The 21,751-nt window shown below is 40.9% G+C and overlaps 1 protein-coding gene across 7 annotated transcripts in view; it reads right to left on the bottom strand.

The window, feature by feature from the left end:
- The window catches only part of FTO (FTO alpha-ketoglutarate dependent dioxygenase), a 373,774-nt gene that overhangs the window by 254,250 nt on the left and 97,773 nt on the right, over window positions 1-21,751 (bottom strand). For all 7 annotated transcript variants that reach the window (XM_027092184.1, XM_027092188.1, XM_027092190.1 and 4 more), the window contains exon 3: window positions 6,821-7,448. In XM_027092184.1, the coding sequence (XP_026947985.1) occupies window positions 6,821-7,448 (628 nt within the window). The remainder of the gene's footprint in view (window positions 1-6,820; window positions 7,449-21,751) is intronic.

Raw genomic sequence — 21,751 nt, 5'->3', positions numbered from 1 at the left:
CGTGAGACTTAGTATTAAATAAAAGAATTCCTTATCTTTTTAAATTAAGCTTGTTTAGGTCAAGTGTCTGCTATCTGCAATCAAAAGAATCCTAATACTAAACAGAGATCATAGTTGCAGAAATCAGAAGAGTGACGGGACAGTCGCCACAATGTGGTTGAACAGCACAAACTACTCAAGAACAAAAGATACCTACTGATTTTGGGCAAAAAAAATACCTACTGATTTTGCGTTATACGCACATACAAAGAAGGATCAAGACACGAGCCATGCCTTCAAAGAGCTTACAATTCTAATTCAAATATGTGTAAAACTAATGCATGGCTTTAGAAGTCAAGACAATGGTTACTGTTGGGGAAAAGAATATGCTGGAAGGGACCATTTCTGGGGTACTAATGTTTTCTTTATTGATCTGGGAGCTAGTGACACAGATATGTTCGGTCTGTGACAATTCACCAAGCTACATGTTTATGATGTTTGTAATATTTCAATAATTTAAAAAAGAAAAACCTCAATAGACCAGTTGGAAGATAAAGTTAAGAAAACCTCTGAGAGTATATCAGAAAAATACAAAAAGATTAAAAATAAGAGAATAAGTAAGAAAATTAGAGGAAGCAGTCCAGGAGGTTCGAGAACCAAACCATATGGATTCTAGAGAGAAGAGAAAACTGGAGAGAAAGAAACCATTAACACAGTGATTCAAGAAAATATCCCACATTGAAGGACCTGAGTTTCCAGATGGAAAGGACCTACCAAATGCCAGTAAAATGGATGAAAAAAATATCACTGCAAACTTATAAAACATTAGGAAAAAAATCCAACCAAAAAAGTCACATAAAAGACAAACAAAAAAATGAAAGCTCTCAACATGAACACTGGAAGATAAAAGACACTGGTACAATGCCCGCAAAATTCTGAAGGAAAATTATTTCCTGTCAAGATTTCCATACCTAAAGTATCTACACATGTTAATGTAGAATAAAGATAATTTAAGACATTCAAGGTCTCAAAAATTTACCTTCTAAGCACCCTTTCTCAAGAAGCCATTAGAGGATATGCTCCACCAAAATAAAGAAACAAATCAGGAAAGAGACGGACAGGGGATGCAGGAATCTGAAAACTCCAACAGAGGAGACTGGATTATGATGAAGGGATAACACCAGATGGAACACCTGGGCTGCTCTTTTCTGATGAGCCACCGCTAACTTCACATCCCACTTCTAAAATTGTAAACTTTAAATATGTGCAGTTCATCGTATGTAAATTATACCCCAATAAAGATATGGAGAGAGAGGAAAAAAGTTCAGCCATTCTTATTGGCCTAGCCTTCTCTTGACAATTAGGAGATGTCACTGCTAGGCTTCTTTTCTCACGGGCACTGGACACTGCCACTCTTTTCTGGTGAAAAGATATGGGACTCGATATAACCATCTCTCATCACCTCTGCCTCTTCTAACCTGGTCCGCCATCTCTAGTCTGGATTACCCAATGGCCTCTTGCAGCTCCCCTGCTTCCACTGCTGCCTCCCTTCTGCTCCAAACTGCAATGGTTCTCCATCTCACTCCAAGTATAAGCCCAGTATTTGTATTACAGTAGCCTCTCCTTATCTGCGGTTTCACTTTCTGTGGTTTCAGTTACCCGCAGTCAACTGCAGTCTGAAAATATTAAATGGAAAGTTACAGAAATAAACAATTCATAAGTTTTTAAGTTGCGCGCCGTTCTGAGCGGCATGATGAAATCGTGCACCATCTGGCTCTGTCCTGCCTGGAAAGTAACTCACCCCTTTGTCCAGTGTAGCCTGCTTGGTAGCCCTCTAGTTATCAGATCAACCGTCATAGTATCAAAGTGCTTGCATTCCAGTAACCCTTCTTTTACTTAGCAATGGCCCCAAAGCATACGAGTAGCGATGCTGGCAATTCCAATATGCCAAAGAGAAGCTGTAAAGTTCTTCCTTTGCGTGAAAAGGTGAAGGTTCTCGACTTAGTATGGAAAGAAAAAGAATTGTACGCTGAGGTTGCTAACATCTATGGTAAGAGCAAATCTTCTATCTGTGAAATTGTGAAGAAGGAAAAAGAAATTTGCACTAGTTTTGCCGTTGCACCGCAAACTGCAAAAGTTACGGCGACAGTGCGTGATAAATGTTTAGTTAAGACAGGCAAGGTATTAAATTTGTACAATACGGAATTTTGCGACAGAGGCCACAGTCACAGAATTTTTATTACAGTATACTGTTATAACTGTTCTATTTTATTATTAGTTATTGTTGTTAATCCCTTACTGTGCCTAATTTATAAATTCAACTTCATCATGGGTATGTATGCATAGGAGAAAACATAGTCTACATAGGGTTCAGTACTATCCGCGGTTTCAGGCATCCACTGGGGGTCTTGGAACGCATCCCCCGTGGACAAGTGGGGGGGACTTCTGTACAATATTAGAAGGTCCTACCTTCCGCCCCGCCCCGCCCCTGGTCTTGCCTGTCTGTCTTCACTTCTGTTACTTTTCTTTTTCTCTGCCTCTATTCTATTCACACTTGTTGCTTCTGAAACATCCCAAAGTCATGTCCCATCTCTGAGCCTCAATATTCACCCACTCGCTCCTTCCAGTCTTTGCTCCAGTGTTACCCAACTAAAGGAAGCTTGACTTTCCTATTTAAAACTGTAAGCCTGTGCCTCACCCTTATTATACAAGCTTATTTGTTTCTTTCCTGTCTCGCTTTGCTAAAACATAAGCTCCATGAGGGCAGGGATTTTTGTTCATTGCTGCATGCTCAGCATCTAGAAGAGTGCTTGGCAAACAGTAGATGCTTACTGTTAATTGAATAAATATCAATAGTTGCACAGGGGTAAAAAAAAATGTGACTTATCAAACAAGTTTTACTGAGCAGTGTAAGTGACTTCAAAAATAACAAAGATAAGGCATGACACACTGAAACAAACAAGATCAAATGAGCTTTGGGACCATAGACAGGGCTGCTGGGAAACTAATAAAAACATTAAAAAGCATTTTCTTAAATTATGAGTGCTCTAAGACTTCTAGTTGCAATCTAGCTTTTCATAGTCTCAAAGGCTGCTAAGAAACATAAAGCTACTCATTTTGAAATAGAGCTAAGAATTATAAAAACAAATTTCCATCCTTCAGTGAATTCAACTTTTCCGGAGTCAGAGACATAAATGGAAATCCTAGAGTTCCAAGAAAATTATTGCAAACTCCCTGCCTTCTAGCCTATTGCATACTCAACAGGAGTCATGGGCCTCTTCTTCCGTTTCCTCCTTTGTCCTTCATGGGAAACCTGGGAAATTATACCAAAAATCTGCAATAGTTGGCACTAGTTAAAATTCTTAAGAATTGTGGGTTTTTTTCTATGAAGACCATATCACAGAAAATATTTCCTTCCAAACAAACAAAAATAGTAACCAATAGTAAGTGTTTCAGTGATCCTTTTGAAGGGGTTCGAATCAAAGAACAAGGTGTAGGACTATATTAAACCATGGGTTGTTAATATCTTCCTTGCAAGATTTGTTTTTTTATATCTAGGAGGAACAAGCAATTGCCCGCAAAGCTAGAATAGGAAAATCAAATACTCTGCCTATTTACACATGGTTCCCTAAAGCCATTCCTGATTAAAAACTGTACTATTTCAATCCTCCTCCTGGAGACAGCCATTAACTAGCACTGCTTGGGAAGTCAATGAATTTAGTATATAATTAATGATACATGTATCCTATACCAATCACTTCTCAATGACCTCTACTGGCAGAAATAAACCAAGGAGGGATGATTGGCTCATTATAAATCTACGTGAAGATTTCACTGGGAAAAGGTATTGAGAGCAAAGTCCTGAAAGATCTTAAGCTTCAACTGAATTTAACTTCAGCAGGAAGTAATCACTTCTGTTTCTGGATACCTAGTGCATTTTACATGAACCTCTCCTGTGGCTGTAACACTCCCTTTTCACTAAGTAACCATGTGACCTTGGACAAATCACTCCCATTCTCCCTGCCTCAGTGCTTTCATCTGTAAAATGAGAGGCTGAACTAGCTGAGTTCAAAAGTCCCTTCCAGATCTGACATTTCATCATTTCATAATTACAACCACCAGAGCACACCTTACTTCACCTATCCTCTCAAGGCAAGAAGGGCACTTGATTCACCTTTGGTGTTTCCATACTGTCTAGCACAGCTACCTGAACCTCCCTTAGCAACTGTTCAACCAACATGTTCAAGGATGCAGAAAACAGTACAGTTGTCTGAAATTTCCATTCTCTTTGCCCCCTTTAGGCCCTTCCCAACCCCAATCATGATTTTAACTGAAATGGTTCCCTTCGAGCTCACTCTTACCATACCTCTGGCAGGACTCTAAAGAGGCCAGAGAATTAAACATAGCACTTGTCACCTGGAAGAAATGCACCCAGCAAAACGTTTCAAGGCCCATGCTTTTTAAACCATCTGACCCAACATGACACACACAGCCAGAGACCTAGAGAGGTTCCCTTTCCTAGCCTAATGCATCCCGGTCATCTGAGAGGAGGTACAGAAAGCTACAGCAGATGTTGTGGGGAGAGGGCAGTGAGGTGGCGGGGAGAAGGGAGAGCATCAGGACTTGCAAACAAGAGAAAGCAGAATATTCCCGTAACCTTTCCAGAGGTGGGCATTTTAAAAACCAAATTCCCACAGGTAACTATACTGCAGGGGCCGGAAATACCTGCTCATAAGCCATTTAGCCTTAGCTAAATTCTGAAACCAGAATGTCTGCATTCAAATTCTGCGTTCAAATCCTAGTTATACTAATTCATAGCTGTATAACCGTGGAAAAGTTCATCATCCTTCTGTGTCTCAGTTTCCTCATCTGTAAAATGAGGATAACAGTACTACTTCGTTCATAGGGTTGTTGTAAAAATAAAATGGGTTAATACATGTAAAATGCTGCTACCAGTGCCTGACACATAGTAGGTGCTCAATAAATGAGAGCTTCCAGTACTGCTATTATTATGGGATAGAGTTCTGGGAACCTCGGGGGTTAAGAGAACGAAGGAATTACCCTGCTCCTACAGATTCAAATTCTGCAGTTCCCTCATCTAGGTGATAACCGCAAAGATAAAGCTTTATGTATTTACGTATATTTGTATACTTTATCAATCTTAACTACTCCCGACCACAGAAACTATTCATTAAAAATTTTCATTCCTTTCTGCAAGATATTCCAGGTTTCAAAAACTATTTGATCACCCACGCTCTGGAAGTACAATAGGACTATTAAACAGAAGGGCTGAAAGTCTGTGGGAGCACAAAGACATCTTTGTAGCTGTTTGAGCTATCACATACCACCACCTCGGTTTCAGAGAGTTGCCTCCTTAAGAAAGAAACTAACAAACTCCATTGTTCGTTCACATCAGAGTTCTTGGATGTGATAGTTCTTAAATCCCTGGCAAGGCCTTATTAAAGATCAGAGGATCGCGGTTCTTTCCATTAGGACAGCATCAAATCCCCTTCAAGCAATTTTCTTGGGTCAGCATCATTATTTGAGATGCCAGAGAAACTGGTTAAATTTCTAACTGCTAAACTAGTTCCTTGTTTCCGGCTGAAGACATAAGGTAGAGTTAGAAAACATTTTAGCTATCCAGAGGAAATTTTTGAGACTGGGAAATGGTAAGATATTTAGAGAGAGCCAGGAGAGTTTCTTATTTAAAAATCCCTTTTCCAAAACAGTCGTTTTAGTAAATAAGAGTCAAATAACAACAAAATCCAATTAAAAATTAGCTTTCAAAAAACAATGACCCTTAAAAGTGCCAGTTGATTCCCTGATGGGATATCTATTGGGTTGGCCAAAAAGTTCATTCGGGTCTTTCCACAAGATGTTACGGAAAAACCCAAACGAACTTTTTGGCCAACCCAACAGAACTCTGCTTTTCCAATCACCTTTTAATAAACAGGAAGAGATTAAACAGGCAAAAGAGCCAATATTACGTCTTGTATTCCTTTGCCAAATGATCAGGCAGAGAAAATCAGCAATGGTCACTCTGTCTTTGACGTGTTCACCTACCTTTTTTATAACCCTATTCTGAAAAGCAATGGGGACCTTAAACACACACAAACTGAGCAAGCAAAGGAGGAAAATTCGGGCAGACCATAAAAAAGGTAGCCTGTGACCTCTGTTCCAAGGGCACCAGATTTCAGAACCTGCAAGAACGAGTTGGCCACAGCAACCCTCTCAGGCCTAAAACTGCAGAACTGAGGGGGGGCTGGAGAGTTTCCTGAAAATAGAGGCCTGTCGGCTTGTAAAACCCACCTCATCTGCTTCCGGCGAGTAAGGACAGTAGTCAAAACTGTAGGAAGCCAAGAACAAGTCCACATTTGACAAATCACTCCCTTCAAGACAGTGATGTCGCCCGTAATAAAATATTTTGGCAAGGCTGGAAATGTACACCTGTGGGAATCTGGAAGGATTTGACAGATTTTTGTTTTCCCGGCCCTTTATCAGCAAGTTAATTATAGCACCTGTACGATCTATTCTGGGCTTTAGAGAAAGGCAGTTGGCTGTGTGAAACCAAGATGCTGCTCTCCTGGGCCTGGAAAAGACAATGACAGTAGTGCTTACGCATGAAAATATGCCATCTGAGCACAGTATAACGATGAGCCAGACAGCACAGCTGGATGAGAAAGAGGCATATTCTGTAGATATATGGGCGTGGCAAACCTTAGAAGGACACACAACACCTATGTACACAAACACACACACATATGACCACATATATCTCCAGAGCCTGTGCAACTCTGGTCATGTTACATTCGGGGCTGCTTCTTCACAGAGCAGACTGTACCTTCACAGCTATAACTGTACACTGCCACCGCTGACCTGTCCACCAGATTTTCATCGTGATGCCAGCTCACGGCCATTTTCCCCATGCCAAAATACGGTTCCTCTTTCAGGTATGGCATTTTCGGAGGATCCATGAAATTCAACAGAGTTACGTTGTAGGCTGCTCGGTTCTTCATGTCTATCTCATCTTGTCCATCAAAGGATGACCCCATGCCAACCCTGGGGAAATCCGGACCTATACACACTGGCACGGCATCGATATTGGCTTTCTCCTTAGCAGCGAGTTCTTCCAAAGCCTGGATGGTCTCTACCTGCAGGTAGTCGTTGAGCTTGAGGAAGGTTTGACAGGCGGCAGCTACTTCGGCCTCGTGGTACTTTGCATCAGAGCCTTTCACTGGCCAGGGTACCGTGAAGAGCCTGGTGTTCAGGTACTTGTAGGTGCAGCCGGGGTTACCAATGAGGATGCGAGAGACTGGAGTGAGCAAATCTTTGCCTTGGATCCTCACCAGGTCCCGAAATAAGCAGCCGTGCTTGTGCAGCGTGAGAAAGGCTTCTTGAACCTCTTTATGGAGCTCCTCAGGGACGCTGGCGGCTTCTCGGAGAACTAGTTTAGGATATTTCAGCTGCCACTAAAACAAAAGTGAAGCAAAATATGCATTTATGGATAGCTATAATTTTACTATTTCCAAAAGTATGTGTTTCTTTGTAAGCTTTAGGAGAAAAAAAGACTGTCGGGGGCTATTTCTAAACAGGATTCATACCTCTCTAGCCTAAAATAGAAAACTAAATAAAACAAATGTCATCAACTCTCCAGCCAAGAGTTTTCAGTCCAAGCTCGGACAATTGCAAACAATTATAAACAAAATGATAATAATTTGGTCTTTGGTCTCCCCAGCTCCCACTATGACCACTTCTCCCCAACCTCAACCTGTCTTCCAGCCTTTGGTCCTCCAGAAAACACAACATTATTCATTAACTGCTTGATACCTATTTTTTAAGTGCTTACTGAGTGCTGTGTACTCTTCTAAATGATTTATACACACTAACTCACTTACTTCTTACAACTTTACGTGGTGGTACTATTATTATCTCCAGTTCATAGATGAGAATACTGAAGCAGAGAGACATTCTAAAAATTTGCCCAAAGTCACACATAGCTGAGAAATAGAAGAGCTGGAATTTGAAGCCCCGGGGCCCCAGAGTCGAGCTCCAGAGCATGAGTTCTTAACCACAAGATTGCACGGCCTCTCAGTAAATGACGAACTGGTTTCTGCTTCAACGCTTCCACTGAAATAGAAATCACTTCACTTTGCGAGTTAGACACTGAGTCCCATGAACACAACAGCCGTGATAATTTTGCTCCCAGCTATAATACTAGTGCCCAGAATGTACTTGGTAAATGCTGGATGGATGAATGAATGAATGAATGAGGTATCCCACTGCAATTTAGAAAGTTGTAATAATTCTACTCGTGTCACTGGAGGAGGGTACTATAAGATAATGCCCTCCTCTAATACAGAAATACAGGGATTTATCGATGCAGTTTAGGACTTCATTAACTTTTGAGCTACCACTTCTGGCTCTAACATGTGAACTGGCATCAAGCCAGAGTTCCCTGATTCTACACAGTGAAACTGAGTTTTTTTAAAACCAAAGCACAGGATTTCACATTTACCCCTATAAAGTGTAATCTGACTGGTACCTTTTTAGTATTGTGCTGCCTACCAGTTTTCACACTTTTCTTCTATATCTTCATTCAATAATCGTTCATATGATAAACAGGGCAAGACCATTATTCTTCCATACATTTTTTTTTTCACTCAACTATGTCTACAGAGCACCTACCAAACACTAGACAGAGATAAGGTTCCTGTCCTCGCAGAGCTTTCTACCAAATCAGGTAAATAAAGAAAAGCAATCCCAAGTTGTGTTAAGCACTGGGACAGAAACAAACCAGTGGGAAATCTGTCATTAGAGTAGGAAACTCTCACTTGGAGCTGGCGTTTAGGCTGAGCTCTTCAGGAAAAGAAGGCACCAGCCACGTGATGAACTAGAGAAAGACCTTCCAAGAAAAGGGACCAAAAAATACAAAGGCACTGAGGATGGAGACCAGCCTATTCTAGAGACAAAAAGAAGACCAGTTTTACCAGAGCAAAAGAGCCAAAGGCAGAGTGACATGCAATGAGGATGGAGAAGAAGGCAGAGCTGGATCACACAGAGCCTGGGAGGTCAAAGTAAGGAATCTGGATTTGACTCCAGATTCAGTGCAGTGGAGGACTTCAAAGGGCGAAGGGCAATTTGATTTACATTTTATAAAAATCACCCAGTTAAAATATTGGGCATGGATTGGAAAGAGACAAATGTCAAAGTGGAAAATTCTATCAGCTGCTATTACAACCATCCAGGAGAAAAGTGATGATGGTCTGAAATAGAAACAGAAATAGACAGGTAAAATACATATTTTATAGGCAGAGCAAATAGACACATTATGAATTAGATGTGAGGGATGAAGAAGGGAAAGAAATTACAGATGACTTCCAGATCTCTGGACTTAATAACTGAACAAACAATTCACTATTTTTTAAATTAATTTATTTTATTTACTATTTTTTATTTTTGGTTGCATTGGGTCTTTGTTGCTGTGTGTGGTCTTTCTCTAGTTGTGATGAGCGGGGGCTACTCTTTGTTGTGGTGCGAGGGCTTCTCGTTGCGGTGGCTCCTCTTGTTGTGGAGCACGGGCTCTAGAGCGCAGGCTCAGTAGTTGTGGCTCACGGGCTTAGTTGGTCCACGGCATGTGGGATCTTCCCGGATGAGGGCTCGAACCCGTGTCCCCTGCATTGGCATGTGGGTTCTTAACCACTGCGCCACCAGGGAAGCCCTACTATTTTTTAAAATAACAAAGACTGGGGCAAAACAAAACAGGTAGAAGAACAGGAAGGAATGAGGAGCTCCATTTTGAAGCTGTAGCCATGAAGATGGCAATGAAATCTTCAGATAGAGATGAGGAGGCATCTGGAGCCCAGAGGAGACAGTGGGGCTAGGGAAACCAAGGTGGGAGCTGTCAGCACAGCACACAGTTGATACTTAAGACCTGGGAATGGCTGAGATCTCCTAGGGGAACAGCACAAACACAGAAGCGAACCCAAAGCCATTTTCTGAGTCACGGAGGAAGGCTCAACAGAGGAAACCTTTAAGGTGGAAAACCAGGAGAGTGTATTATCGCAGAAGCCAATGGAGAGGAGCATCTCAAGAAGGATGGAGGAGTCAGCGATGTCAGCTGCCCCTGAGAAGCCAAGTGAGATGGGGACAGAAATTATCCACTAGATTGGGCAGCACAGAAACCACTGATGACAATGACAAGGGCAACTTCAGCAGAGTGAGGGGGATGAGAGTCGGACGGGACTCAGCTGATGATGGAACGAAAGAGGAGGCGGTGGAGATGGCATTTATATGTCTGTTGGCATGGTTCTGCTATGAAAGGGAAGAGAAAAATGGAGCTGTTGATGCAAGGGAATGCTAGACCAAGGGACGATCTTTAACGTGCAAGACGGAAGGGTACTCTAGGGTTTGTCAGCATACTCATGGGAATGATACCAGAAGAAGAGGTTGATGGTACAGAAGAGACAGTGATTAACTACAGAAGCAAAGTCCTTGAGTGTCTCAAGCAGGGGGATGACTATTTGAGGCTGGAAATTCAGGGAAGGTTTCTTTGAGAAAGTGACCAGGAGGATGCGAAGGACCTGCCAGGTATGGAGTTGAGGGGGGAAAGCCTGCCTTGAAGATGAAGTACTGAATTTCTGGGCCCTTGAGGCCGATAGGAAAAGAAGCAGATGTGGTCAGAGGTGAGAGGGACATGAGTTATCAGTGAAAAAAAGATGTTTTTGAATACTTTCCCGTGTCATTATTATTGTTTTATTTTTAGAGTATTGTTTTTAATGTTAAGGTATTTACATGTGATATTCGTATGGTTATGTGAATTTCCCAGGTCCTTGGAGTTATAATTCCCCTGTATTAAATATATCTTCACTAGCCTCCAGGCCCAGTCTACACTGAACAATAGCGGCAAGAGTGTATCTATATGTGTCTGTATTATTTCCAGGCTTCTTCCTCTCTCAGTCCCAGAGGGAGTATGTTTCAAAACCAAGTTCTTGGGAATTATCTTACTCTTCTTTAATATTTTATACTAAGGATTATTTAAAGAACACTGGAATTGTTAAGAAAGTACGGAGAAATTTCCTTTTAATCACTGCTGCTAGTCAGATGTGCCTTCAAGTATACTGAGGCCTCAGGGACCTGCTCCGAGAATCGCCAGTTTAGCGACAAAATTAGAGTTACTGCTCATGGCTCCAGAATGTTCTGTCTCTTGCTTACTAGATCACGTTGCACTCTTCATGAGTTGTGTAAACAGAGAGTGTATTTCTGTCTCTGTTGTCCTACTGGGATGAAAGAGGTATAGAAACCAGAAATCCTAAATGGATCCCTGGTGGTCTCACTGACAGGTGCGAGTGGTACCACCGAACTCTGCTCTTTGTCACTTTATGATCACACACCTCACACAGGCACTCTGAGAAGCAGGGCAGTCCTACTATGCTTTCCTAGTAAAGTCATTTTCCCACATTCAGACTTGACTAACTCATTTCTCCTCTTTGTACTTCCTCAAACTTACTGCATCCTTTCTACTATTTCTTGCATTCTGGATCAGGCAGAATGGGCTGTAGTAGCAACCCTCAAATCTCAGTGGCTTCACCCAACAATATTTCTTGTTCACTTCACATATTATTTGTGGGTTGGCAGAGAGTCACTACCCATTAAAGTAGTAACGCAGGGGTCCAGGCAGCCGCCAGATGGTTACAATGCAAACGGAAAAAGAGTGTGCTGGAGGGCCTGGCACTGGCAATGAAACACTCCAAGCTAGAAGTGACGGCTATCATTTTTCATTGGACAGAAACAGTCACGTGTTTCATCCAATATGAGAGGGCCCAGAACTGTAATCCTACTTTGGGACCCAAAAGCTGGGTGACAGGGGAGGGATGGAGAACCATTTGGCAAACAGCCCTAATGATCGGCACACATTCTTAGCTAGTGATTCGTTTATTTTCACTTAAGTGTCCCTCCTTCACCCCTGCAAGACCCCCTGAAACTCAGTCATCTACCTATTATCAAATTTACAATCTCATCTGAATTTAAATCTGCTTTCTCCTTCCAGCCTATTCCAGTATAGGAAGGATCTTTTCTCCCGTCCAAATGTTTTTGATCAAAAATCCCGCCAGTAACAAATTTTGAGCATATACAGTAGTGTCCAAATCTTTAGCAATTGGCTCTCTGGGGGGAAAAAAAAAAAAAAAACAGCCTTGATTTTTAGTGTTTCCTGATTTCTTTGATGTAAATATACAGATTTATATCAACAGAAAAAAATCACACATAAATTGAGAAGGCTCTCAATTAAATACAGAAAAAAAAAAAAAACTTAACTGCACCAGGTCAGAAAAAACACAAATTAACATTACATTTGTATTATATTACATTTAGTTTAGTTTTACCTATCAAGTTTGCAAAAAACAAAATTTTATCCTGGTAATACACATTGTTGCTGAGAACAAAATCAAATACTCTGACAGTCTGCAATTAGGAAGGCAGATTATTACAACTTTGCTTAAGGCCAATTGGACAAGATCTATCAGAACCTAAACATGTTCATGTCTTTTCATCTAGTTATTCTACTTCCAAGAATTTGTCATAGGGAAATAATTAGAGAAATGTACCAAGACTATAAGGATATTCACCATACTGTTATCTATAATAATTAACAACTGAAAACCACCCAAAATGCCCAAAGAGAGGAAAATGGTACATTCATGTGATGAAATACTAACGTAACACATTTTTGAAGAATTTCTATATGTTTTTATGAAAAACGTTAAGTAACAAACTACTGCTATACAAGAAATCAGTAACAAGATACTTAGACAATAGAGTCATAGTTTCATAAAAAGAAAAACAAAAGTATATATGTAAATACTCATAGAAAAGAAGATTTGGAAAAAAAAATACAGCCAAAAGTTTCTGGTGGTTATCTCTGGGTAATGCACTTGGGTGTAATTTTAATTTTCTTCTTTAGACATCTGTATAATTTTCAAATTTTCCAAAATAAGTGTAGAATACTTTTTAAATCAGAAAAGATGTTACATTAGAAAATTCTTAATTTCACGACATCTCTCATATGTGCCAAGAGATTCTTTCTGATGGCTCTAAATTTTAAAAATTTTCAAGATAACGTCTGGTACTGTCTAAATGTGACTTGGAATGTTGCTCAGTGCTCTAGGAAATTCTGATTTTACCACAGGGAACACCAATAACAATCACTGGATAATTTTGTCATAATCTCCAAAAACTGCAAGAGAGAAAATCCCCAAGCCTAAATGCCCTTTACTGTATATAAAGTTATTAGATTAGTGCCTGGCACATAAAAGTGCCACATGGTGGGCTTCCCTGGTGGCGCAGTGGTTGAGAGTCCGCCTGCCGATGCAGGGGACACGGGTTCACGCCCCGGTCCGGGAAGATCCCACACGCCGCGGAGCGGCTGGGCCCGTGAGCCATGGCCGCTGAGCCTGCACGTCCGGAGCCTGTGCTCCGCAACAGGAGAGGCCACAACAGGGAGAGGCCCGCGTACCGGAAAAAAAAAAAAAAAAAAAAAGTGCCACGTGGTGTTTGTTAATTTTTTCTTTAAAGACAAAAACAGGTAACACTGGAAAAGAAATGAACATTAAATAATATTAGTTCACCCTGTCAAACAAATAAGTTCACTTTCCATTTTGGACAGGTACAGGTAGAACATCAGATATCACATGATAATTTGGAACAGCTGTTGGCACATTTTCAAATACGTTAGAATTTTTTTTTGTTTAATCCCATTGAAGTTTTTCCAGGGAGTATACAGTCATGCAATTATATTAGTAGTTGTCTGGTCACATAATATATTTCTTGAGCTCTACAAAAGATTCTATGACATAAATGACGATTATATAGTTTAATAAGTATTTGGAAAGGTATATTTTTTAATTGAAGTAGAGTTGATTTACAATGTTGTGTTAGTTTCAGGTAAACAGCAAAGTGAATTCAGTTATACATATATATGTATATATTCTTTTTCAGATTATTTTCCATTATAGGTTATTACAAGATATTGAATATAGTTCCCTGTGCTATACAGTAGGTCCTTGCTGTTTATCTGTTTTATATATAGTGGTGTGTATCTGTTAATCCCAAACTCCTAATTTATCCCTCCCCCACCCACTTCCCACTTTGGTAACCATAAGTTTGTTTTCTGTGTCTGTGAGTCTATTTCTGTTTTGTATATTGGAATGGTATTTTAGATATAAATTGCCAACATGCCAAGCTTTTATCAATGGCTAAAAGATACAGAATGTTAGCTTCTCTGGAGAATAAGTTTTATTTTCTACCTAGTTTAAACCATTATATAAAAATTCTACCTCCTCCTCTCATATCAAGGGATGGTTCTGAACCAATTTCATCATATGGAGAAGCCAGACGTGGCATTAAATGAATAAGATACCAGTTTACAGGGGGCTCACCTAAATGAAGCCCAATGGAACTCAACCTTTCAGAGAGTGAAATAAAATTTAAAATCTTCAAGTGACCCAGGAAATGCACTTCATGTAAGTGCTAGGATACTCTGATTTCATGGGAGTATATTTCTAATCTGGCTGTTAACAGATTTTGCTGTTAATACTTATAAATACTTTATATTTTGCACTCTATAGAAATTCGCACTATATCAGTCATCATATTTTCTATATAATTTTCATTGTAAATTGCTTATGACTTGGCAGCCGTCCCAAGACAAATGGGCTAGACACTTATTTGGCCTAGCTCCCAGCTGCAAGATGCTGAGCCGTCTCCCAAAAGAAGTAGGCACTCTTCCCAAGTCACTGCCCAGGCCTTGCTACAGCTCTCGCAAGGAGTCTCGTGATCATGTGTCATGTGCTACAAAGTGACACAAAATGTGTGTTCATTCATTCATTCAGTAGTTCATTTTTCGTTTATGGAAAATTTATGGAATATCCACTTGTACCAAACGCTGTATAAGTGCCGTAAGTATAATGATAAAAACAAGTTAGGTCCTGTTACAGAGCATCTCATAGTTTAACAGTAGAAACAGAAATAGGGACCAGGAGTTAGAGATTTAAGACTTCTCACAACAGAAGCATGAATATACTAGTATGGGAGCAGGAAATAAATTATTAGGAAGGGAGTCTGGACAATTCTCATTTATTGAATACATATTTATCGAGCAAATATTATTTGCAAAGCGCAAGGTGCTGGAAATACAGAGAAAGCAAAACTTCTGTATGTTCTCCGGGAGCTCATATTTATATATATAGTATAAGTATATAGTATACATAGTTCATTCTATACATATATATATAGAGAGAGAGAGAGAGAGAATTTTACTTATTTATTTAGTATTTACTTATTTGTTTAATGAAATATATTTACTTTATATTTTAGATTGTGTATTGTTGTATTACTGTGTATTGATGTATTTTAGATTGTGATATGTGCTACGGAGAAAAACAAACCCAAGTAAGTAAGACAGGAGTGCCGGGGTGATTGTCGCTATTTTACACAGGATGGGCAGAGAAGGCCGCTGATGAGGTGACATCTGAGCTGAGAAAGGCAAGAAAGGAGCACTCAAGCCCTGCAGATACCTGGGGGGAAGAGACTTCCAGGCTGAGGGAACATTAAGTGCAAAGGCCTTGGGGCAAGAGTGTGCTTGGTTTATTCCAGGAAGAGCAAGAATGCCAGAGTGGGAAGAGGAGGAGGTGGGGAGAAGCAGGAAATGAGGGAAGAGAAGCAGTCAGGAGCCAGATCTTGCCCTGCTTTGTAAGTGACTGTCAGGGACTAGGCTTTTACTCTGCAAAGATGGGAAGCCACGGAAGGGCTTTGAGCAAGTCTAGTGAGCTGATATATGTTTTAAGAAGGACACTACTACTGATGCTATGTTAAAACAGTCTGGAGAAGAAGTCAGGCATGGCAACCATCTGAGAAAGAGATTGTGGTAGCTCTGGCCACGGTGTACACGGCAGAGGTGGTGAGAAGCGCTCCAATTTTTAATATATTCTGAAAGTTACACAAGTGGGACCTCCTGGTATTATCCCAGAAGGGACTGTTTTTAAACAAAGTCTTTAAGGATGAGTGGATACTCACCAGACAGAAAAGGGGATGTGGGTACTCTAGACCCAGGGGACAACAGGTACAAGGGCATGAAAGGATGACAGGCACAGCAAAGCCAAGGTGTAGTGAGAAACTCTGTATGACAGGACTTTGAGGCTGGACGCTATGTCAGGCAATGGGGTGGAGACTAGACCAGGGAGGCTGTTTGGGGCCATACAGTCAATGGCCTTGTAGGGTATGCAGAGGAGTTTGAACTTGACCTCAGAGGCAAGAGAGACCCAACAAAATTTACAAAGCAAGGAGTGACAAGTCTGCCATATTTATCGGAACACAATTCTGATGGTGTTGGCGTGGGCATAAGGAACACCAACTAGGAGACTCTTAAAACTGTGGTTGTGGAAGATGACAGATGAGGACCTGATTTCACACAGTGTCGGTGGGACTGGAAAAGAAGAAACCACTTAGGGCTTAGGGAAGCCATGGAGAGAAGCTGAGGACAGCAAGGGTCCGATTTGAACAACTGGACAACAGGGATGACAGTAGAGAAGGGAATGAATGGAAGGCAGGATCCCTGTAAAATGTAAGTCATATCCTGTCGCACTTGTGCTCCAAACCCTGTCACGTCTTCTCCTCTCACTCAGTCACAGCCAGTGTACTCATTGTAGACGGCAAGTTCCTGTAGAGTCAGGCCACTGCTCTCCGATCTCATCTCCTTCTACTCTCCCCAACTCTCTCACTTCCCTCCAGATGTGTTAGCCTCAGCTGCTGGTCCTCAAACATATCTTAGAGGCTTTGCTGTTCCCTCTGTCCAGAATATTCTTCCTGCAAGTACTACATGGCTTGCTCCCACACCTCCATAAGGTCTTCATTCAAATGTCACTGTAGGAAGACCTTCTGTGACCACCCCAGTTGCAATCCCCCACCTATAGTCTCTACTCCCCTTACCTCCTTTACCATCTCCATACCAGTCTTCCCTTCCAATATTTATCTTTCAGTTATTTCTTTAATCTTTCCTCCTTCCCTCCCACCCCCCAACCCTACCAGACTCCACAAGAGATAAGCTCAAAGAAGGCAAGAATCTTTTGTCGGTTTTCACAACTTCATCTCTAATGTCTAGAACATTACCTGGCACAGAGTAGGAGAGCTCAATACATTTGTTGAATTAAGTAAATAATGACTACATATGGATCACGTTGAGTTAGATGTCTCTGCAAGACTTTTGGGTAGAGCCACCCAGCAGGAAGCTGGAATCGGAGCCCCACAGGTCACAAGAATGAAAAGGGATGGACACAGAGGTTTGGGATCATCGGGATAAAATCAAAGCAATTCCAGAAGCACCAAGAGATACAGTAGGACAGCGCTTATGAGTCAGACCCAGGACCCAGACAGCCTCGATCCTGGCCTTTGACACTTCGTGCTTATAAATCTTGAACAAAGTTTTAAACCTCTCGGTGCCTCTGAGCCTCATCTCTAAAATGGAGTTTTAAGCACAACCTGCCTCAGAGGGTTGTGATAAGATTTGAATGAGCAAATACATATAAAGCACTGAGGGCAAGCTGGCAGATGGAAGGCACAAAACGGGGAATGCCGAGGAGGGTGGCACTGTCTCAGGATAAGAGGGGTAGCACTCCTATATCTGGATCCAGAGCTTGTTTTCTATGTAATTCATTTCCTTGTGCTCTATCGTAACCCAACAGAGGTTCTCTCTGCTCTTCTGCCTTGAGTTGTTGCTGTTGTTTTCTTTCACTGGTTTTCTCTATGACCTTACCAGAAGAAATCAAAAAACTTCTCTGAAGGCATTGTGAATTTGAGCAGGATATACTGGGAAGCATACGGTATAGCAGAAAGAGCCTGGGTCTTCAGAGTCAAAAAATATGGGCTTGAACTCAAGCTCTGCCAGATTTGTAAAACAGGAATGACAGTATCTACCTTAAACACCCTGAGTCTGAAGAAGAGTAGCTGCTGAATATGTATTTGTAGAATGAATGAATGAGGCTGCTGTGAGGATGAAATGTGACAGCCTTCATCCAACACTGAGCACAGTCTCTGGCACCTCGTAAGGGTCAATAAACAGACCCAATATGGACCCTGCAAAAAGTCTTGTTTTTATGACTGGCAGCTGGGTTGGCATTCCTGCGGCTAGGATCTGTTTAAGGGACCCAATGTCAGGTCTAAACTTTTTATTTATTCATGCCATTAAAAAAGTATTTTTACTTCGTCTTTTAAGAGAACAGATTTACTTTACAAAGGTTTGGCTGAAGCACTCCCTTATTATAAGGTGCACTTAAAGTGATTAGATATTGGTATCAGGTTTGTTGTGGGTCTTACTAGCAAGATAAAAGTGAAGCCTTGAAAATAAACTCAAAATGGATTAGAGACCTAAATGTAAGACTGGACACTATAAAACTCTTAGAGGAAAACATAGGAAGAACACTCTTTGGCATAAACCACAGCAAGATCTCTTTTGACCCACCTCCTAGAGTAACGGAAATCAAAACAAAAATAAACAAATGGGATCTAATGAAACTTAAAAGCTTTTGCAAAGCAAAGGAAACTACAAACGACGAAAAAGCAGCCCTCAGAGTGGGAGAAAATATTTGCAAACGAACCAATGGACAAAGGATTAATCTCCAAAATGTATAAACAGCTCATGCAGCTCAATATTAAAAAAACAAACAACCCGATCAAAAAATGGGCAGAAGACCTAAACAGACATTTCTCCAAAGGAGACATACAGATGGCCAAGACGTACATGAAAAGCTGCTCAACATCACGAATTATTAGAGACATGCAAATCAAAACTACAATGAGGTATCACCTCACACCAGTTAGAATGGGCATCATCAGAAAATCTACAAACAACAAATGCGGGAGATGGTGTGGAGAAAAGGAAACCCTCTTGCACTGTTGATGGGAATGTAAATTGATACAACCACTACGGAGAACAGTATGGAGGTTCCTTAAAAAACTAAAAGTAGAATTACCATATGACCCAGCAACCCCACTACTGGGCATATCCTAAGAAAGCCATAATTCAAAAAGACACATGCACCCCAATGTTCATTGCAGCACTATTTACAATGGCCAGGTCATGGAAGCAACCTAAATGCCCATTGACAGACGAGTGGATAAAGAAGATGTGGTACATATATACAATGGAATATTATTCAGCCATAAAAAGGAATGGAATTGGGTCATTTGTAGAGACATGGATGGATCTAGAGACTGTCCTACAGAGTGAAATAAATCAGAAAGAGAAAAAGAAATATCGTATATTAACGTATATATGTGGAACCTAGAAAAATGGTACAGATGAACCGGTTTGCAGGGCAGAAATAGAGACACAGCTACAGAGAACAAACGTACGGACACCAAGGGGGGAAAGTGGCGGGGCGGTGGTGGTGGTGGGGTGAATTGGGAGATTGGGATTGACATATACACATTAATATGCATAAAATGGATAACTAATTAAGAACTTGTTTATAAAAAAATAAATAAAATAAGATTCAAAAATTTTTTAAAAAGTGAAGCCTTGATAGTTGTTCTGTTTGCCTTGGAGTCTCCTTTTGTGGCTCAGCGTATGGCTGGCTCACAGCACCTGGGCTATCCTTGTTTAATTGTTCATGCACTACTTTCACCATACAAAAGCTAAAACGGCTCAGAAGTTGCTTTATAATAATGTGCATTACCATGTACCATAGAAGCTCCTATCTATGAAAATATTAGCAAGGATTTAAGAACTGATTACATTTGGGATACTTTTAAGGATACTTTTTAAAATTATTTTTTTCCTGATTACAAAAGAATACATGTTCATTTAGATAATTTGGAAAACTAGAAAAGTTCAAAATAGAGAAGTCTACCAGTCTGGGAAATAACATTTCTGTATCAGTCCCGCAGATTGTTCTAGAGGCCACCTCCCTGGGGAGGAGCATTTGTGTGTAAAACAAAATTAAAATCACACCAGATATTATTATATCTGTCTTGCTTTTTAAATGAGCTAATGCATACATTAATTCATTCATCCATTCAAGCAAACTAATTAAATACCTACTAGGTGCCAGGCCCTATATACAGTACAGAGAATGAGGGAAAGGAGCATATAAAATCATTCCAATGACCTGAGATAATTAAGGTACACGTGAAGTACTACAAGTACACACAAGAGGGAGCAGAGACAACCTCTGGGCTATAGACGTGTCAGGGAAGCATCCTACAGGAGATGACACGTGAGCTGTTACTAATAACAGGTAACGCAGAAGTTCTCCAAGGAAGGAAGATGGAAAGGATGTAGCAGGAAGACCCAAAATATAATACTGCACAGCCAGTCTGAGCTACTGCCAAAACCCAGTGTGTGTACAAAGGTAAAAACATGGGGAAGACGAGGCTGGAAATGCAGGAGCCGGGCAACAGACCATTGTGGGATTTGAAGCAGAATGTTGACATGCTTGGATTTATGTTTTGGTTTTAAAAAAAAAAAAAAGTCTACTACAGCTTTAAAGAGGGGCAAAGAAAACTAGAGCAATCCATAAAAGGGCTGTCCAGGTGAAAGGTAGCAAAGTTCTAATGACAGTGGAGATGACAGATGATGTCCTGGAACTGAGGATGCACGAGAGACCTGGGATTCTAGACGGGTAAGCTCATTCTTTCCTCTCTTCTTTCCATGGTTACTGAGAATCAGCTATATGCACGACAAGCATATGCTAGGTGCTGGAGAAACCAAGCTGATGTGACCCAATTCTTATAGCCCAAGGGCTAACATTCCAGTAGGAAAGAAGAGATGAAAAGGTACTATTTTTACTGCTCAGCATGCCTTTCTTTCCTTCTTTGGAACAGGGCTCCAGTTTTCCTTTGGGAAAACCATCCCTCTCTGACTCACACTCCATGCAATGCGAGTGGGAATGGTCATACTCCAACCCTACTCCAAGAGTGGGTGCAGAAACTAGGCCAGGCAAACAGGAGCATCTCACTCCCTTGAACACAATGACTGATTCAGGGATAGGCACATGCCTCTAACCAGGCCAACGAGATCATTACTGGGGGAATCAGACAGACCAGGAAAAAAGAAATCACCACCTTCTTCTAAGATCCTATGTGCTTAAGACCACATACCCCCCTGGGCTGTCAGAGTCCTCCTGTACTATCAGGGGAGAGCCTATCTAGCATGAAGCCACACAGAAAAAAGCGAAGCCGAGAAACAGAAAAACAGTGATCAGATGACATCTTTCGAGAAACTGGATTCGGCCATGTGCTCCTTGACATCCAAGTTAAGTAAGTCAATAAATTCCCTTTTTTGTCACAATGAATTTGTTTGTGATTTTGTCACTTGCAATTGAAAGAGTGCTGACTAATTCAGGGGGAGAGACACAGAATCGCACAACTGCAATACAATGTGATAGGTACAATCAAGTTATTTATAAGGTACAAGGAGCACAGCGGAGAGTGCAATCAATTCCATTAGTAGGTAAGGTAAGTAAAGAAACTTTCACAAAGGAGGCGATGTTTAAGTGAAGTCTTGAAAAATTAGTCATCTGGCAACAGGATAAGAGGCAAAAGAATATTCTATGCAGAAGAAACAGAAGGAGCAGAAGCAAGGAGTGAGGAAGAACACAGAATGCTTGGGGAAGAAAAGACAGTCGACTATGCTAAAGCACTAAGTTCAGAGCAGAAAGCAGATTGTGCAGGAATTTATATATTCTGGGGGTGAGGAGACACTGGATGACCGACTTAGACCATT

The sequence above is a fragment of the Aethalodelphis obliquidens genome, unplaced genomic scaffold (genome assembly GCF_003676395.1).
Source record: "Aethalodelphis obliquidens isolate GAN/ISIS:26980383/991018 unplaced genomic scaffold, ASM367639v1 scaffold75, whole genome shotgun sequence".
Lineage (NCBI taxonomy): Eukaryota > Metazoa > Chordata > Mammalia > Artiodactyla > Delphinidae > Aethalodelphis > Aethalodelphis obliquidens.
Note: the sequence above shows the minus strand (reverse complement) of the source record. Positions and strands in the feature narration are given on the sequence as shown.